We start from the raw sequence: 13,812 nt of genomic DNA on the forward strand, positions 1-13,812 counted from the left end.
ATCAACCTCCTCCACCCTGTTTTATATCCCCCTTGCCATTTCCACTGATGATTATCCAGTAGGTTGATAATGCCCTCACACAGAACAGTCCAGTGGAAACTGGAAAGCCAGAGGATCAGGAAGGAGGGGGCTCTTGAATATTATGGGGAAGGGGACTTTAGTGGTCATTTAATCTAAGTCCTCAGCTGGTGAGAACTCTCACATTCCTTTATTCTGGTGGGTGTTTTGTTTGGTTTTTGCTTTTCCACAATGGTTACAGAGAGCTGGTGAGCAAAGATAATTCTGTCCCACTGAAATGCTTCTGGGCTGTAACCATTTGACTCTTGGAGTAGGCTATAATGTCAGGTTGAATCTGCCCTGGTTTTAATAAAATTCTAGGTAGGTCATATACTACCTTCAAAGAGGAAATTTTGTCTGCTCCTTGCAAATGCAAGAAACCCACACTTCCCAGGGGACAGTCATCTCTGAGGGCATCACAAAAAATCTGGGAGCTCAGCTCAGGAAGATTTAGGGATCCTCTATTTCCTCTTCTTGATCAGGAGGTCATGGTCCTAGATGACCTCCAGGTCTGAGCCCAAAGTCTCACCAATCCTTTGAGGTAGAGATGAGGGAAGGTATAGGGTGCCCAGTTTTATATATATATATATTTATATTTATATTTATATTTATATATATTTATATATTTTTTTATTTTTTATTTTTTATTTTTTTGCGGTACATGGGCCTCTCACTGTTGTGGCCTCTCCCCTTGCGGAGCACAGGCTCCAGACGCGCAGGCCCAGGGGCCATGGCTCACGGGCCCAGCCGCTCCACGGCATGTGGGATCTTCCTGGACCGGGGCATGAACCCGTGTCCCCTGCATCGGCAGGCGGACTCTCAACCACTGCGCCACCAGGGAAGCCCCCCAGTTATACTTGAATTTCAGATAAATAACAAATTTTTTTTTTTAGTAAAAATACATCCCATGCAATAAGTGGGACATATTTACATTAAAAAATATTGCCCGGACACAGTTATACTAAAAAATTATTCATTGTTTATCTGAAATTCAAATGTAACTAGGAATCCTATATTTTATCTGGCAACCCTACAGAGAAGGGATTGGCATTTAAAATTAATGGCTTCCCTAAGATGAAACCCTGGGATTGGGGAAAACAGAGGCCACAGTGAGCTGTGACTTTTTGAGGAGAGGAATGAAATCGGTTTCTTTCACGCCAATTAAGCAATCACAAATGACTCCGTCAGAAATCCAAACTCGTGACTAACATGGGACTCAAGACCAGGAAAAAAAATTAAAAAGATTAAGAGCCAGAGAAGCAATCTTCACACACAGGGCCAGCCAGCAGACGGAGTGGATCCCATCCAGGCAGGTAAGAGCATTGCCATCTCACCCATTCTTTCAGAACAGAACAGGGTTGGGAGATTCTGGTGTGATCCTCCAGCCTCCATGACTCCCGGCTGTCAGCAGAATTCCTCCTCAACATTTATAATTCTCCGACTTCTGAAGGTTCACAGAGTCTCCTCCTAGGTCCTCCCTCTAGGCTGCCAGGAAGCAAAGCAGAGAAGCAGGAGAAGCAGTTGTTCAGGCTGCAGCTGGCTCATGAACAGCTGTGTCCGCTCCCTTGAAGAACCAATTTTCTTGGCTCAGGTGGGATGAGGTGCATTTGATGAGCCCACACTGTTTGCCAAGGCTCAAAGCTGGAGGTATAGATTTACAAAAACAACTTAATGCAAAATTAATTAAGTTTTGTGTCTATCATTTTGAGCACAGAGTTCACCCCTACATTATTCACCTGAGATGATCAGTGAGTTCAAGTGTGATTTCTTCTTTACAACTGGGAAGGGAAAATTACACATGAAATGCCCCAAGGAATGGGTTCGTGGGGTAAACTCTCTGCTCCTCGCTCCCACTTCTCTTCAGCTGTTTTAAACAGGCTCATTAATACAACTCTATGGGGACCAGACCTTTGGGATTCATGAGAACAATAAGAGGGAAGAAAAAAGCACACTAGCAAGGAGAGAAGAGAAACCATTGTTGATTTTTAGCAAGCACGCTCTAATCATGACCACTGAAGTTCATGAGATTTTTTTCTATTTGTTTGTATCATAGTTTAAAATTTTGTATTTTGGGGCAATTTCATTTTTTGGAAAATGGGCTTGGAGGATGCTGTGCTAGGCCACACACACATTATGTCATCATAGCCTTCTATTTGTCCAATGATCAATATAAAATAATACCTTTGGAGAGAAATAACTCCTCTTATTAACCACAGTCTTGGACCAGGGAAAGTAAGGAATAAAAATGCTTCTTGTTTGTTTCCCTACAAGTTTATGGTATAGAGTCAAATTAAAGGTTACTTCCCCCCCCCCCCCAAATTATAACTCAGTTTGAAAGTATTTTCCTTTTGTTTGTGGTTCTTTCTTTGAACCTGAGCGATTTCCACTTGATATTAGTGAAAGAAGGAGGTGCAAATCCTCTCACAGGGAGAAACCAGAGGGTTCGGCTGTCATTCCTGGTCACCTAGCAAGAATGTCTTTGTGGGTGTTTATGAGATGTAAGAACATGCTGGATGCGTGAAATGACACTTGTGTGCCCCTGCTGTTAGGTGACCCGAGGTCTGACCCCACAAGATGCCAAGAAAAGAGGCTCACTACATCTATGGTTCCCCCAAGAAGGGGCACGGCCATTCCTACATCACAGCTGAAGAGTAAGTTCAAAACCAGACGCAGCGGGGTTTCCAGTTTGTCTTTTGCTTACACAGCCTGCTGGCTTCCCCCAGCACATGCCTGTCTGTAAAACTCTCTAGTGTCTATTCCTCCAGAAAGTAAAGACCCTGGCAATGAGGTGAGGAGACCCTGTGATCCTACAAGGGACCTCAAGCTTCTCTGAGGCCAAGGAGGCAAGGAGGTAGGAAAGGTAAAAAGCTGGATCTTGCCATTTTTGTCTGCATTCTTGGCTATGAGGCATTCATTGTAGGTTCTCAGGCTGAAAAACATCTGTCTGGGAGCAAGATGCCTCTTTCCTCAAGCCTTGCCTGTCTACTCCACTCAGGCTTCCGGATGTGGTTTGCAGACAGAACAAAGGCAAGTTGCCAAAGGGCAAGTGAGGATGAAGGGTAGATGTGTGTGACTCCACCTGCTGACTGACTCCAAGGTGATTCAGGGTCATAACCTTTGCATCAATACTTTATCCTAAAGAAAGGTGTTTCGTATTATGAATTAACTTAAAATAAGTATTTACATGATTAGACATTTCTAAGTGCTAAGCATTGTATACCAGCCCAAGATGCTATTCTTGCCTTTGAAAAAATCTTACAACCTAGTGGGAGAGTTAGGCATGGGAGTAATTTCGGCAAGTGTATGTGCTGTGATGGGAACACAGGCTGTAGGACACAGTCTGCATGGATGAGAGTGGGCAAGGTCGGGGGATAGTGGCAGGGCCCCCCCCAACCCCGAGTGGAGACTCCAACAGGACAAACGAGGAACCTGGTTTTTATGTGGACCATCTCTTAAGTGGTCTGCTCAGAACTTTCTGCAAACCTGCTCTCTCGGGAAAGAACTGTTGAATAGCTTTACCAGAATGACCTAGCAGGGGCAAGAGACATGAAGAACCCATCAAAGGCACCGAGGAGGAGTTCAGCCTGGAGCATTTCCTCAGAAGACCCTAGTGGGATTCTCTAACATCCCTGCATGGTCAACTGGGAGTGGAGGTGGGGAGATCTTCTGAAAAAATGTCCCAAGAGCAAAAATATACTCTTGCACATGGTATTAGGTAGGATATCTTTCAGCTCTTGTATGATGACTCAACAGACTCTGTGAAACCACCGTCAAGAGAGGTTCTCAGTTGAGGGGGCATAAGCCGCCTATAGAGCTTGTGAAAATGCAGCTTCCTAGGCACTGCTACCCAAGAGGCTGACTCAGTAGGTCTGGGGGTGGGGGGCCCAGGATCTGCACTTTATTTTATTTTATTTTTTGCGGTACGCGGGCCTCTCACCACTGTGGCCCCTCCCGCCGCGGAGCACAGGCTCGGGACGCGCAGGCCCAGCGGCCGCCGCCCGCGGGCCCAGCCGCTCCGCGGCACGCGGGATCTTCCCGGACCGGGGCACAAACCCACGCCCCTTGCATCGGCAGGCAGACTCCCAACCACTGCGCCACCAGGGAAGCCCCAGGATCTGCACTTTAACATGCATCTCAGGCAACTCCACTGCAGAAGGTATCTGGGTGACATCTCAGGAGCCCTGCCTGGCTGGGCAGTGGGTTCTTGTGTTGTGTCTGGCACATCCCAGTGTTCTCGGCTCTCACTAGGCATGTGTGAGTGCAATGTAACTGTGCACGAAGAGCTGGAACAGAAGGCTTCCCTGGTGGCGCAGTGGTTAAGAGTCCGCCTGCCAGTGCAGGACACATGGGTTCGAGCCCTGGTCTGGGAAGATCCGACATGCCGCGGAGCAACTAAGCCCATGCGCCACAACTACTGAACCTGCGCTCTAGAGCCCACGAGCCACAACTACTGAAGCTTGCGTGCCTAGAGCCCGTGCTCTGCAACAAGAGAGGCCACCTCAGTGAGAAGCCCGCGCACCAAAATGAAGACCTGACGCAGCAAAAAATAAATAAATTGAAAAAAAAAATAAAAGAGCTGGAACAGAGGTCTATGTGTGTCAAGATGTCCAAGGGGGTGACCACAGACCTAGGGGGTGGAATTAGAGCACAGGCATGCTGGGAGTTGAAGCAGCTGCCTCCAGTCACGAGAGCCCACTGAATGTCCCCGTGACAGCTTCATTTCAGGAAGGGGCGATGCAGCAGGAAGGGCACTGGCTGGGTACCTCGGGCCAGTTGCTGGGAATGCTGGTTCTGCCGCTCTCTGGTGGTACAACCTTGGGCATTTTACCAGCCTAAAATCTTGAGGATGTCAGATGTGAAATGAACATTCTACCCACCCCAGTGGATTGTTGCGGGCCTATAGTGGGGTGCTTGCCCCAGTGCTTGGCGGGGTTGTTGTGAGAATTCGATAATCTAATGCATGTAGAATGGTTATCATGGTGCCCAGCTTACAGCAGACATTAAGTCAATGTTCCTTTCCACTTCTTTTTTGTGGACTGAGAGTTGGGGAGAATGTTTTAAACTAGCCCTAATGAAAAGAAAAGATAAATATGTTGTCTCATTAAATATGTTGTCCACATAAGGGTCAGTTGCTACTGTACCTGTTGCACCTGGAACTTGGGTGCTGGGGCCCAGGCCAGTTAGCACTGCTGCTGTGGGCACACACCTGAGAGGTTTCCAGAGATGGTCCCGTCCCTGGGTACGAGTGCTGGAGGCCTGGTGGGTGCTTGGTGTGGTGTGGAGTGGGACACTCCTTGGGGACTGCTCTGACTGCAAAGCCCCTGTGAAGAGAACACATTGATGTACATTTCATTATAATCTGGAACAAGGTTTCTGTACCAAGATGTATCTGTCTATCTCTCGGGCCAGGGCTGCAGGGATTGGCATCCTGACAGTGATCCTGGGAATTTTACTGCTCATCACCTGCTGGTACTGTAGAAGACGAAGTGGATACAGAAGCTTGAAGGTGGTAAAGTTCCCACTGCTGTGTCCCTCCAGATCAAGGACCTCCTTTCTCCTTCTTTCTCTGAATTTCTGGGGAGTGGGGGGACATTCTCATGATCACCTCTAGCTCTGATTCCTGGTTCCAATGAGTCTTCCTCTACATTGTACTTCTTGTAACTCTTCCTTTGCCTCTGCCCACGTGTGAACACCAATCAGGAACTTGGTCCATATTTTTGGTTCCACTCACAGGAAACTCGAGTGCCTATCTGTGTGTGTAGCTGAACACTAATGGTTTGTGGGGCACAGGAGAAGGGTTCGTGGTTCTCTTGCACAGTGAACAGCAGCATTTGAGACACTCCAGATCTTACCAATCCTTCTGGGGATTCCCACTGGCTCTGTTACTCCACTTAGAGGCCCGCTCCTCTCACCTTGCCTCTTCACCCCTTTCCTCCCAGGTTGCCTGGGAATTCCAAGTTCTTCTAACTCTGTTAGCAAGCAACCCATCATACCCAGGACCCGTCCAGCCATCAGTGCAGTGAGGAAACCATCCACCCCTCAGCAGCACAAAAGACCACCAGGTTTTTAACAGATTCCTTCCTCCACTGATGGCCAATGTGGTTTTAATAGGATTTTTCCTCCTTTACCCATACGAGCAGGAAGTTAACAAATGACACGGTCCAGCCTTGGGGTAGCAGGATCTTCCACACATGAGAAACATCAACAGAGTCTCTAAACTGCAAAGACGACAGGTTTCAGAAACCTTGCTTCAAAGCCAGGTAGCACTTTGGAACTTAAGCATTCTCCACTGTGAGAAATGGGATGGAAGGAGAGTTGCAACTTGCTCTCTCTCTTTCTTTCTCTCTCTCTCCCTCTCTGCCTTGTTATTGCAGATCTGAAAGCTTCTGAGGTTGATAAGTAATGGAAAAAAATTTATATTTACAAAAGATGTTGGAAAGTTCCAGTCCTCATTCAGCAAGCACTTCATGCAGAGAAAGAGGTTCTGTGATGGAGGGGAGGACCGGCCTGGGTGGAGGGTTGGAGCCTGTGGCAGTCTGAGGAGAAGAAAGGAAAGGGGAGAGCTGTAGCTTCAAGTTCTTCTCCTCCTTGCCAGGAAGCCTGGGCAGTCACATGTGTCCCTTTCCCTAATGCCCATCTTGCCATAGCGTCCCAGATACCAACCATGGAAGACAGGGTGACCTTGGGGGGATACAGCCACCAAGCAGCAGCCCTCCAGTGTGGTGACAGTTATGGGAAGGAGAAGTTTCTGAGCCTGAATAAGACTCCAGACCAAGTTCTGTAGCAAAGCCTTGGGTTAGGAGGTTAGGGATAAAACTCTTTGCTCTCTGCCACACACTCCATGTGTACCTCTAGCACTGTGTTATGACATTGCCTTGTAATTTATTTACTTTTTGCTTCTTCACCCCTTCTCTTTCTCTCGTTTATGAGCTGGGACAGAGAATATTTCTTATTCATCTTTGTAACTCCAGTGCCTAGCACGGTGCCTGGCACACAGCACTCACCCAATCGTATGGCATAAGGAGTTGGTCTCATTGTCTGCCATTGACTTGCTTGGTGGTGTTAGATTTTCATTTCTCTGAGCCTCATTTACTCTATTATACACCTAGACACAGATGATATAACATGATGTGTATCAGTTTTTATTTAATATGTTTTCTTCTATAATTTAAAAAATTTCATTCTATGTTTGCATATTTTAAAAGTTTTTTAAAATAAATTTATTATTTATTTTATTTATTTACTTTTGGCTGCGTTGGGTCTTCGTTGCTTGCGCGTGAGCTTTCTCCAGTTGCGGCGAGCGGGGGCTACTCTTGTTGCGGTGAGCGGGCTTCTCATTGTGGTGGCCTCTCTTGTTGCGGAGCACAGGCTCTAGGAGCGCGGGCTTCAGTAGTTGTGTCTCGCGGGCTCAGTAATTGTGGCTGGCAGGCTCTAGAGAGCAGGCTCAGTAGCTGTGGCGCACAGGCTTAGCTGCTCCGTGGCATGTGGGATCTTCCCGGACCAGGGCTCGAACCTGTGTCCCCTGTATTGGCAGGCAGACTCTTAACCACTGTGGCACCAGGGAAGCCCTATGTCTGCATAGTAAAAGAAAAATGATTTAGTCTTTCAAGGAGTAAAACCTCTACAAACTCAGTATGTTGGTACCCATTTCCTAACTGTCCACGATTGCTAGCTTGATGCTACCCGGACAAAAAGGCAATGTGTTTTGTTTTTCTTTTTCCTTTCTGCTTCAACACTCTCATCTTAAATGTGTTCACTTGAAGAGTAACAGTCTTAGTGTCGTGAGCTCAGACACTGAGCATTTTGCCTGGTGTAGTTCAAGTTCAACCTGCCACCCTCCATTCCTCCAGGCCTAGACCAGTGATTTGCAGAGTTTTTGGAATTTTTATGAGATAGAACTGTGTTTAAATTCCCTTGTTCCCTAATGTTTAAAAATGCTGTCATTTATTTTTTTAATTAATATTAAAATATTGTTTTGAGACTTTCATATCTCCTGAAAAGCCATGTCGGGGACCAGCAGTCTAAGAAGTTTAGGCAAAATTATGTAAAATAGTGCATTAAGTACTGCATTTAATTACATACTCATCTCCCTGGCTCTCCTTGGTGATTCTATTTTCATTATAAAGCAGAAGAACATAAGTGATGAAAAACGCAAGTTTTGGGTACCTGAATCACTCCACATGTAGCAACCTTCATTAGGCTTTGAAATATGTTTATTCTCCCACTTACACTGACCACAGAATGGTAGAAAGGTTGGTTGGAATTAAGGTCTCCTAAAATTTCCCCTTTGGCTAACAATTCCCCTTAGATCTGAAAAACATCTTCTGAAAAGAAAGACTGCTTTTTGCAGCAATGTGTCTCAGAGGAAAATGATTTGTAAGGGAGTGGAAGTTGGCTTTCATATTTATCAGTTTTACTCTTTCACTTGGGAAGTTTAGGACATAATACTTTTAATTCTTGGGGAAGAATTTAAAGGCTCTGCTGATAGCTCAGTTTACACTCATGTCTTGCGGTGCCATGTCTCTCAATGTATGGTCAGGGGCCTTTGCACTTGAATCACCTAGGGTTCTTGCTAAAACGCAGATTCTGGGACCATCTCTGGTGGTGGGACCCGGGAACCTATGTTTTAACACACACACTGAAGTTTGATCAAATACAGAGAATTGGCAGTGAACTGGGGAAGTGGCCCACGCTCCTATCCTATGGCAGGTGAGGATTAAAAAAAAAAAAGAAGAAGAATAAAAGCAATAATTGAGGTAAAGGGAGAGAATGCATTAAACACCTTACCTGAGATATATTGCTGGGAGTGGTGGAGGGGAGCAGAACCTCCCTGGGCCCTCATGTCAAAATTGGGGTTCTTGTGCTTATATCTTTCCAAGGGGTAGTGTCAATAATGATTTCAGACTAGAGTTTAGGAAAATTACTTCTTTACAGTCTGCACACTGTGTAGGTATCACCTCCAACCATGTGTGGCCTCATCCAATTGATGTTCCAAACACTTCTCCTCCCTGGGAGACCTGCCTTGATGCCCTTCTCTTCCAACCCAGTAACCCCAATAATCAGCCATGGTCTGAAGACAAGCCTGCAGAGGCACTGAACACCTGCACAGCCTCCCTGTTCCAGCCCCCCTCAGCCAGGACCACAGAGAGCTGCTCATGCCCTACTGGTGGACTGGGTTCAGATATGTTTGGGTCTGTATCTTCAAAAGATGAATTAGGTGCGAGCATTTAAAAGTAACAGTTTACATAAAAATCTTAATTTCTAGTTTCTTTTTTTTTAAAAATCAAAAGATCTGGCAAAACTGGCAGCTATGCAGTGGTCTGTCCCTTTAGATGGGATATACACTCCCTCCTTTCCTATGGTCCCCACTTGACCTCCTCCTCCCTCTAAGTGTCTGAGCCTAGCTGAGTCACCCCAGGCACAGGCGATAAGAAATTGCATTGTCTGGAGAGCAGTGGTTCTCTGTGTGGCCCTGGACCAGCAGGATCCACATCACCCAGGGAACTTGTCAGAAATACAAATTCGTGGGCCTTCACCCTAGACATACTATGTAAGAAATTCTGGGTGTGAGCCCAGGAATCTGTATTTAACAAACCCTCCAGGTGACGCTGATGCATTCTAAAGTTTGAGAACCACTGCTGTGGAGAATTTAACAGTAAAAGCAACTAAAAGTTAGTCTGCTTTTTATGATCACAATGTGCTAGCAATTTTAAACAATGTCAGTAATGAAATACTCCCCCTCACTAGGATGGACCGCTCCTGCAGTCCCCATTTTGGTATGTGTCTCTGCCTTGCATAAATGGTTGTCATTCTATTCTAGGGAGGGAAGGCATTACCCCCTGAACCTATGCAAACCACCGAACTAAGCTTTTACCCACCCCTCCCCCAATAACTCAAGGTGCACGACAGCCTTTGACTGACTTGCCATCATTGTTGTGATGTGACTTGGAAGCTCAGTGCTACAGCCACAGCATTTCTATCACAACACAGGCATTCGTACTGTTTCAGATATTTTGCTGTCATTATGGGGAAGGCAGAAATAGACAGTGTCCCTGCTATCAAGTTGCTCATATGCTTGTCCTTACTGTGATACCAGCTCCTGCTTCACTAGCTCTGATCTCTTCCACTTGTAACCATTCTCTGAGAGCCATTTTTTAGATTCACTCTTTTTTTCCTTCCTTTCAAAAATATTCATTAACTAGTGGGTGTCAGGCACTGTACTAGGTGCTTCACCTTTAGTTAATTCCCACAACAATTTTGAGATGTAGGCGATATTATCTTCATATTACAGATGAAAACACTGGAATTCAGAGAGATAAAGTGACTAGCCTGAGGATACACAGAGAGTAAGTGGCAGAACCAAGATTAAAACCCATTCTTAAAACTTTGGCTTCTTCCTCTTTTCTTTAATGGACTCAATTATTTTTTCCTCACCCACTTACCTTCATGAATTCACATTTCAGGACAAAAGCATTCATGCTGGTACTCAAAGTACCTTAACAGGAAGATGTTCATGTGAGGGGCTTGGTCACCAGGACGCCAAACTGCCTTTTCAAGAGAACAATTGTGAACCTGTGGTAGGTTGAGATCCTGCATCTTGATGTTTTTGTGTATGGCTGGTTTCAACTTAAATGAATAAAATTATTCCCATTTAGAAAGCAAGGGCAATGTGAATGTGCTTAATGCTACGGACTTTAAAAAGTGGTTAAAATGGTAAATTTTTGTTATGTATATTTTACCATAATAAAAAATAAATAGTAAGATTAAAAACAAGGGAATCATAGAGATTTTCTTAAATTGTGTCCTCTCATACCCAGATTTTCCAGGGTCAATAATGAGACCCCACATGTAAGATCTACAGGAAGAATTTGGTTCTGGTTACAATATCCTTTTGTCTTATGTTTTTAGTATAATTGCCTTTGTCCTGAACATAGATATTATCTAACGGAGAAAAAAAAGTACCTACTATTAACTGTATAGAGTTGCACTGTCCAATAGGGTAACCACTAGTCACATGTGGCTATTGAACACTTGAAACAGAGTTGTTTGAATTAAGATGTGCTGGAATACATACCAGATTTCAAAAACTTAGTATGAGGAAAAGAGTATAATTCATTAATGATTTTTTTATTGACTACATGTCAAAGTGATAATATTTTGGTAGGTGGGGTTAAATAAAATATATTAGTGAGATCAATTTTACCTGTTTCTCTTAATTTTTTAAATTGTAGCTACTAGAAATTTTAAAATCACATATGTGGTGCACTCTATTTCTATTGGACAGTGCTGGTATAGATGTAGTACATCATAGTTTTTGAGAGCACTGACTCCAGAGCCAAGTTACTCCATGACTTACCAGTTGTGTGATCTTCGGCAAGTGACTTAACCTCCTTGTGCCTCAGTTTCCCGACCTGTAACATGAAAACCTTGAAAATACTCCCAGGGTTGTTGTGAGCATTAAATGAAGGCTGACACATTTGTGCTCTGTTGATAGTAGCAGTGGCCTTTAGACACGACTATAGGGATTTATGCTTGTGGTAAAGATGCAGTGCGATCAGTGTCTGTTTAACAGGATTCAAGAATTCATTAGTTAGGTTTGGGGCTTCTACTGACAAGGATAATCCAGGTATAAATAAGTTTCTGAAATTTTTGGGAAGCCACTTAGCCCTTTTTCTTCTCTGCCATTGTTTCCCCCAACAATGCTTCAACATATATACTTGTGTAACCTAATAACGATTACCTCATTGGGTGGAAATTAGCTGTGGACAGTTAAACAAGTTTCAATCCAGAGCAAAAGTATAAACATCATGCTAACTATTTTGACTTAATCCCTCTTCCAGAACCGTATGTACTGCTGCCAAGCCCGTGCTCTCCTTTCTCACCCTTACAGGTTCCCAACGCTCCATCTGCCTATGAGAAACTCTCCACAGAACAGTCACCACCACCTTACTCTCCGTGAGAGCCAGGAGGCCCCTGAGAGATGCTGAAATGATTTCCCTCACACTTTTTGTTGAATTTGATGTGGACATGTAATGTTCTGCTTCAGAATGCTGTAGAAACAGTGTACATCATCTCTACTATTAAGCTGGCTGTTAAATTCCTTATAGGGCAACTAGCAATACTGATTGAGGAAATGATGAGAAATATTAAAATGGGAAAAGCTTCGTCAATAAACATGGTAATGGATGATACTCTCTGTGCCAGTAATAATAAATCTACAGTATTATTTTCTGAGGGAGATCTTTCAAGTGTGTGTTCTGGGATCATCTGATTTCTTTTTAAGTTGAAATATGGCTAGTAACTAACAAACTGCTATTCTGATTTTTGAAGACGCAGCCTCTTGACCTACATGAACTCTAACAGGACTGTTGCAGGTGAGTCTGTGCTGCAGAGCACTCACAAAGGATACCTTTACAGGTTTAAGACCAAGAGCTAAATGACCTACCAAATTATAGTCAGATTCACCTGATCAGGAAAGTGTCAGTAATGTCTCTTTGTCTTCTAAAATTCCATGATGCTACAATAATATACTGCAGAGATCCTGTATCTTCAGCAATACATATCGTGCAGTTCTAATCACATTTCACTTCAAGGATCAATGCTATGATAATTAATGACAAGAACTTTCTGTTAAGCCAGAAGGTGGTGTAAGGACTTGGAAACAAGTAAAAGCTACTGTAGCTTGGTTGATGTCTTGTCTTAAATATTGCAAAGGCAATTTAGCTCCTTTGAGCTCCCAAATCCCTCTCAAAAGCACATGCAGAAGAAATCATAAGGGACCAGAAATTCTGGAATGGTGTCATTATTTGTATAAAAATATTGCAATTTATCTGTGTGACATCTACATAACATCTGTCTGTTTTTCTTTTCACTGAAAAATTTTTTTGGCTTAACTTATATCGCCATCCTAAATGGAAAATCAGTATCATTTTTCGTAAGTAGAGGATGATTATAAAAAATGAAGATAATGAAAGCAAATTACTTTTATTGAAACCTAGGAAGATACTGATGGTCACAGAATGCTGTCAACTTGAAACGTGCCCTCGTTATTAAAGAGGGAGATTAGCAAGAATCAGAGAAAATCTTTTGACCTAATTAGAAGGCTTGCAAGAGAAAGAAATGACTTGCTCACTCTGTGACTCACTGTTGTTTAATGCCAAGTCAGTAAACCACCTAAAATCACCTTGTGTCATTGGAAACGCCAGTGTGGCGTAACTGCATCATTTTCACCAAAAGACAAGATTGCACAGAGGAGAAAAAACACTGAATAAAGAGACATTACACACACTGAAAAAAAATGTCATTCCACAAAATACTAAAAGACCCTCCCCCACTGCCCTTCCTGATTCTGTCCAGTCTTAACACTTAAAATAAGCCCTCTCCCTCCCGTTTTCAAACAAATAAATTCTGAAAAAGAAAAGTTCATTAGGATTTGGCCAGCATCTGTCCTCATGACAGGGCCCTGTCTGAGCCTCAATCCTCCCCTTCTTATAGAAGAACCTGTGCCCCCCCAAGACCAACCACAGCTGCTTATTTATTTACTATTGTGTGTCACTGAATCACCCCTTCACCCTGCTATAACCAATCCTCCTGTAATAAAAGTGTTAGTGGGAATGTAAAAAAAATTTTTTTTGACAAAAGAATAAAGTTGGATCCCTATCTCACACCATTACAAAAATTAGCTCAAAAAAAAAATCATAGAGCTAAGTATAGGAGTTAAGACTACTCCTTAGTTAAGATTTCTCCTTGTTTCTC

At 43.8% G+C, this 13,812-nt stretch overlaps 1 protein-coding gene across 1 annotated transcript; it reads left to right on the forward strand.

Moving 5' to 3' along the window:
• Positions 1-1,328: 1,328 nt before the first annotated feature.
• Positions 1,329-12,140, forward strand: MLANA (melan-A). Its single transcript, XM_082657456.1, has 5 exons — positions 1,329-1,370; positions 2,607-2,708; positions 5,467-5,563; positions 10,521-10,634; positions 11,948-12,140. The coding sequence occupies exons 2-5, from the start codon at positions 2,632-2,634 to the stop codon at positions 12,014-12,016; spliced, it is 357 nt and encodes a 118-aa protein (XP_082513582.1). The 5' UTR covers positions 1,329-1,370; positions 2,607-2,631; the 3' UTR covers positions 12,017-12,140.
• Positions 12,141-13,812: the final 1,672 nt, after the last annotated feature.

Source organism: Grampus griseus, assembly GCF_964374135.1.
Source record: "Grampus griseus genome assembly, chromosome: 6".
In the NCBI taxonomy this organism is placed as follows: Eukaryota; Metazoa; Chordata; class Mammalia; order Artiodactyla; family Delphinidae; genus Grampus; species Grampus griseus.

Bases quoted from the DNA above. Each gene is read 5' to 3' on its own strand.
- MLANA (XM_082657456.1), top strand. From the start codon at position 2,632: ATGCCAAGAAAAGAGGCTCACTACATCTATGGTTCCCCCAAGAAGGGG. The intron at 5,564-10,520 runs GTGGTAAAGTTC...TTCACATTTCAG, and splicing joins GTGGATACAGAAGCTTGAAG to GACAAAAGCATTCATGCTGG. The intron at 10,635-11,947 runs GTAGGTTGAGAT...TCACCCTTACAG, and splicing joins AGAACAATTGTGAACCTGTG to GTTCCCAACGCTCCATCTGC.